The sequence below is a fragment of the Varroa jacobsoni genome, unplaced genomic scaffold (assembly GCF_002532875.2).
Source record: "Varroa jacobsoni isolate VJ856 unplaced genomic scaffold, vjacob_1.0 scaffold_1047, whole genome shotgun sequence".
Classification (NCBI taxonomy): Eukaryota; Metazoa; Arthropoda; class Arachnida; order Mesostigmata; family Varroidae; genus Varroa; species Varroa jacobsoni.
In genome coordinates this window covers 661,495-667,968 of record NW_019213949.1, presented here as the reverse complement: position 1 = coordinate 667,968, position 6,474 = coordinate 661,495, and the positions used below count along the sequence as shown (strand labels likewise).

The window sequence follows — 6,474 nt, the reverse complement described above, 5'->3', positions numbered from 1 at the left end:
CTCACCTTAATGTTGTTAACGTCTTGAAACTCTGTTGCATTAAGTAAGTAACTTAATAACATAGATGGCACATGGATTAGAATGTACTTTCAATTCACTCCCAGATGAATTGGCATTATATTATCAGAAATTACCGAATAGTAGTAAGTCCTTTGCACTCCCAAAATGTTTCGACAGCGTTAGCTAGTTGAAATAAACTAAAGGGTTTATATCGTACAGGGTCTATATTTGAGATCCATAACACACTTGGGGATTATCTCTAAATGTACTCTAAACTAAACTACCTAGTAAAAGTTCACAGTTCTTCAACTTGTTCCTAGTGCCGAGTTTACGGCCCAGGCTCAGGCTTTTGTGCCATAGGCATTTTTATTTTAAAGCGACCGCTTATTAAGCGGTAGTTCAGGTTCAGATTCGGTGTAAGTACACATCATCTACTACTGGAAGCCGCCCGTCTAAAGCAAGGCGTAACGATTTAGGTTGGGCGCACAACATGCAAGTATATACCTATCAACCGTCCTTCACCTAATTGCCCTTGGTAGCGAAAATGAAACTACAAGCCTAACCGATTATCGTACAAGGTTAAAAATTTATTTAAAATATATAGACATACTCACGATAAAAATATGCAAAATCAATAGGCAGTACTGGTGCATACATAAAAGCGCCATTCGAATCCAGCCACACAATACTTCGTACATCGGTCCGATAGCAAACAGATGCTGTCAGAAATTACATCAAAAGACGTACACAATGTCTGTATTCAGACGTCTCCTCAAGTCGTATTTTCATATTTTTTTTTCTCGTTCCTGCCTTAGAGTTTTCCCGAGTACACTTACGACGTTGAAGTAATCCTCAGGCCCGATCTTCACATACAGTGATGTCGGACGGAGCACGACAGAGTTATAATTAATTTTCCACTGAGCACGAGGCCAAAAGATCAGTACCGTATTTTGAACAACTATTTCGTTAGAAAGACACGAAGGATTTTCACGACCCTAGTTTCGTCTGAGACAAGACTGACGGCATAGTTGTTTTCTATCTGAACATCAATTTTCGATTCGGCTTTTTTGTACGTCTTTTTTTTTTCTGAATTGATCTTCTTTTATGTCTTGTCGCCCCCTGCCACCTTTTACTCGAGACACTTCTCGACTGGATGCATGTGGCGCATACGTTTGACATATAAATAATGAAACATTCGCGTCGTACGTGTCCATCGGCCCCATCGGTTTGGTTGTGACATATGGAAATTCTAATATCAGACTGAGATAGAGAAAAGAAAAATTTGATTAGATCAAATCGTCTCATTTTGCGTTTGATCTGAGTTTAATAGTGAACATGGCCGTGAACGCCAGAGTCATCGATGTGGGTCGGTCCGATATGGCAGTGAACAGGTGTTATTTCTTGCTGGAAAGGAGAATTGAGTTGACAGAAATCAGTGGGCATCAAAATGAAGACGGGACGTTCGGGTTTTGTTTAGTAACGTAAAGATCAACATCTGACGCTTGGCCTTCTGAAGTTATGCTTTGTCCTTGAAAAGTTTGTTAGACTATCAATGATCTTCATTTTCCAATGTCAATAACGCCCGAGCCAAGACTGTGCTCGATTACAGATGCTATTTTCTAGTATCCCATATACATATCCATGGGTCAAGGTTACCACATAAAAATGCTATATTACAGAATCAAATGAAAGTGTGTTTAATAAATAGCACTCAATTTTTAGAGCTTTGCTTTGTCACCTACGTTCTGTATCCGTGGCTATAAAAAACTACGATGGATGGCAAACCAATGACGGCCTTAAGAAGAAACTCTTTGATGGTCGTCACATCGGTCACCTTTGTCCTAACTAGTTGACTTACATTCGATAGCCGGAATTGGTTTTAGTTTGATGTTATATGCAAAGAAATCCACAAAATGAAAGTATCCTTGCTATGAGGATGATCAATCCATAAGAGCTATTGCCGTTCTTAGCTAATCAATTACCTTGTAAATCTTCTTTTCAACGATGGTACGATCGTCGGTATGGTGATGCTGATGGTCGACTTGGCGATAATTAACCGGGACCTGTAAAAACGAGCCGGAGAAGGGTGATGAACGTATGTAAAAAAATTTGTTGATTCCCACAAAGTATCTCATTCTCTACATGTGTCCAGCTTAAATATACACTGAATTGTTGGGTTTGAAAAGGTCCCCTCATATTAATATGCGATTCGTTATTTTTTTTGCTTAAAATTCGTTACCTCATAGGTTCTCGTGTACGTGGGCAAACGCTGATGAACCACTGGGTCGCTTAGGTACTTTATGTATTTAGGTGACCGGTAAATGTATTCATCGTAGCCGTGGTAATGGTACCTGCCCCAAATAAAGCGTTCGTATTTAATTCATCTCGTTAGGACATGAAGCTGTGTGATTGTTTTGATCACATACTCGTGTTAAGAAAACTAACTGGACACAGATTATAATTTGGACGTCTCGTCGACATACGAGCGATGATAGATCAATTTGTTTTATTCAGGTTTATATTGGAAATATGCAATTTAGGTATTCTCGTCTCAATATTACGTCTCAATGTACGTGTGTTAAGGACTAGAAAAATCTTTCTCTGAACCTAAACAGGCGATACACACGGTTAAGCCAATCGGATTCTAAGTTGTCCAATTTTAACGGCAACGTAATGTTATCAAACTGGTTACGATAGTGGTCAATGGTGTGAACGCGCGTCAATGTGTTAGTTACAAGTTACCTGCCGGGGTGCCAATGCGGAATTCCCTGGTGATCAAAATGATAATACCCACCTTCCCGATATGGGTTGTACGCATGATCGACGCGCGACGCAGCTGTTACTGCCTGTTGAATCATTAAAGTAAAGGGGTTGCGTCAATAAGAGACCCATAGCTAGGCAAGAGGCCCTCTTCAACAGTAGATTTAACTAGATTGGATTATGGGCCAGAGGATGGCTTTCTAGGGTATACGGCTCTAGCGTGTAGGCTATGGCGTCTCAATATTGGCGACATGAAACGCTCTCATGAACCAATGACTGTTTTCGTCACTCTAAGCAACAGTAGCTCACGACATTTTGTATAAGATTTGCTAGGAAGAATGGTAGATGCTAGGATTAATTCGAAACAAAGCAAATTTAGTTAATTTAGAAAATCTATTGGTGCATTGTATTGCAATAAAACTAAATAGTATCATCTAAATTAGAAAGCTATATCATATCCCGTTTGCCCCGTTTCATTAGAATTGAAAGTTGTTGTTGTCGCTATGAGATACGTCAGCTATTCTGTGGTCAACGTGAACTGACGGCTGTTGAACCATCACATATTTTACGGGCCAAGACACGAAGTAGCCTTTTCCGTTTGTAGGGAGTTCCTTTCGTTCGAAAGGTGAAGCCTAATTAGGGCCGACTAACTGAAACAGTGCATTAGCCTACCCGTATGAGGGCTATAAAGTAGTAATTATTTGGTTCTATCACAATTCAAGCCAACGCGTAAAGCAACGGTGTCGATACACGAATTGCTAATAAAATATCGCCCTTCAACTGAATGTTAAGCGTATGCTCGGCAAGCTTCAGACGAGGTCGGCGTACTTCTCTTTGCCTGAGCCTCACAGAAAGATATATATATATATATAGAGCGAGAGAAAGAGGATAGCGGAAAAGTCTTTTAACGGCTTGAAGGTTCTCGTTTTACATCTGTTAGCATAGCACAAGGGGAAAATATAGTAAAAGTGAAAACAAATTTATACACGTATATACTTCATGAAGTCGTTCACATTGTCGATATTTATACGTTGAATTGCATTAATATATCGGATATTTGGAAACTACACGCAAGGAAAAAACATTTTCTACGTTGAGAATTTTTCTATGTTTCGAATGCAACTCCTTACCACATAGTGACGACGAATGTAAGTAACATAAGACAATAAGGGATAGCCTCATAACGACGGAAACAGCTTTTGCACGGTATTTGCCAACGTTAGAAATCGCAATTTCTTACGTTGCTGTTGCCATCGATATGCGAAAGATCGGTGTAAAAATGACAATCCCAAATGAATCAACACTAATAGAAAATACACTAGGGTCTAGAAAAGGATTAGAATTGCAGAAATGTCCGTCAAATTGGCAGCGTTGCTTCAATCCGATCACGCGTCCCGCTGAACGCTTTAACTCCTGCCAACGTGTTCGGCTACCCCCCGTACAGGATAGGCCTGATAGGATGAGTAAGCGTGTGACTGTGCTCGTTTGCTTTATCTATTATTCATGCAATGTCCGTTCGTTTATTTTCTTAGATATTGCCATTGAAGATAAGCAAAAATGCTATTAGTTTAATCTGACTAACGAGCATGCTCGCAGGTAGTTTCCCTAGTGGGATATACGTACGAATAGAATTCAGAGCCAAACGCTTACTAAGCTAGATGAAGATAAATAAATCATAGGGCCCAGACACCTTTTTGTCTGCGGAAAAAGCAGAAGAATTACGAAGGCATTAAGCCTCCCTTCTTATAGGTACCCTTCTGCCAAGGACCTTTGTATACCATCTACTTTGATTCAAGCAGTAATCAGCTACGAAAGAGCTGAATATTTAAATGCGAAATGGCCGAATAGTCTATTCTGATTATTAAATGGCAGCAACTAAAACCCTGTGACCACTTGTATTCAAGATGGCGGAAACAACTTTTCATTCTTTGATGGACATTATTGAGAACTCCCTATTGAACGACAGCAGAGAGGAGCGCTGCGTTCGAAATATCCAGGAAGGTTGTGTTCATGGGGCAAACCAGATAAGGAAGACACACGCGAAATCTGCTCGTGCTTTACGTTTTATGTAGTTAGTTTGCAACAAACGAATTAAACTGATAATATTTGAAATTTAAATAAAAACTATTGAGAAAGCAGCTGTAGTGAACAACGGGGCCTAAGTGGATCTATTTAAGTTCTGATAATATATTTTGCACAGTCACTTTACTGCGTCTCTCTATATTCTCTACGACTTGGAAAGGGTTGCACACTATTTACGAGACTTTTATTTTAACTACGGCTATGGATGAGGCAAAAAGTACTTATAAACTAGAATCGATTTCTTTGTTTAATTCCTGGTACAGTTAGAAAGAACGCTACGTCCGTGTCCGTCAAATATATATTCACTCGACACCGTGTTGACGCGAAGTGATTTGTTAAAGTCTACGAAGTACGTGCTCTGTCCTGATGTATTCAGGTCGGCCAAAAGGTGATACATCAGAGATCACATTAGAAATAAGCGACGCAATGGATCGAACACGCGATCAGTGATCATTTCCATGACAAAAATCAACGTTGCTTCCTTATGAAGCGGTTGGCGTCATTAAACGCCAAGAGGCTAGCAAACAAACAGCTTGTACCGAATAAGGCATAGCTTCAATTGTTTCTCGACCTCGGCGATGAGGTAGTCAACTCACCATAAGGATAGCAGTCGCGACGAAAGGGAGATAACCTACGTTTCTCATGTCGACCGTTGTACGAGCAGCACCAAAACGAAACACTTTCTTACTTAGTATGCCATGATCGCATTTCTACAGTGAACTTATAATCAGAGACAGTTCCAATGCAGGTCTGACTTGTCAAATGTCCCTCTCAATTTTGTTCCAATCTTCGGTTGCATCTCGAATACCGCAGCCACAACCATTAAGCGCATACAGCAGTGGTCAAATGCAGATACTTGAGCGGTGCTATTCGCTGGCGACGTTCAAGGTTAGTCGATCGTCAGCGGCATCTTCCCTGAAAGGCCAGAAGATTCATTCATTCATTCATAGCCGTACCATGGGGAACGGCTTCGAGAAGCAGCATTACTAATCGATCACCAATTACTACGCGTTGCTTGATACAGCGGTAAGCGGAACAGATTTTCGTCTAGGACTTCCTTTTTGTCCGCTGCACGACAACCACCGATTTTTGCACATTAGCCAAAGTTAGAACCATCATACGTATGCGTACCTATATTGAATAGTTTCATGGTCAGTGTTTGCCAGCTCGCTCGGTGACGCCCTTGCATTCCTCTTTTCTGACAATGCGATAGTTTGGCGCACACAGAAGTGCCTGTAGCTAATGAAGGCTCTTCTCTGGCAAAATCGGAAGAACGTAAAAAATAGGGAAACAGCGAACAAAACTAATAGAATAAGCGAGTTTCAGTTTTTTCCCTAGCCCTTCGTATCATTTCGGGCCACGCTTACGCGCCCCGGCCATCACATGATATGCAGACGACTCGCCAGTAGCGCTTTAAAAATTTCTGCTTCTATGGTACTCCTCAAAGAAAAACGAGGGCAGGGGTAGACAGGCTTGTTGGCAAATGTATCATGGCCAGCTGTAAAATGCGGAGAGACTAAGATGGAAACGAAAACACAGGCGGCGGGGCTAAGCGAGCTGGACCAGCCCTTGACCAGCCGTTTTCCCTCCCTTCGCCGCAACTGCAAGGAGTGAAGCGATGATATCACTCGT

General features: G+C 41.1%; 1 protein-coding gene across 1 annotated transcript; it reads right to left on the bottom strand.

The window, feature by feature from the left end:
• Positions 1–566: 566 nt before the first annotated feature.
• On the bottom strand, positions 567–5,730 carry LOC111266051 (uncharacterized). Its single transcript, XM_022843183.2, has 5 exons — positions 5,439–5,730; positions 2,743–2,846; positions 2,240–2,351; positions 1,983–2,063; positions 567–1,404 (listed from the first exon to the last, which is right to left on the bottom strand). Exons 1-5 carry the CDS (start codon positions 5,484–5,486, stop codon positions 1,324–1,326), a joined length of 426 nt encoding a protein of 141 aa, XP_022698918.1. The 5' UTR covers positions 5,487–5,730; the 3' UTR covers positions 567–1,323.
• Positions 5,731–6,474: the final 744 nt, after the last annotated feature.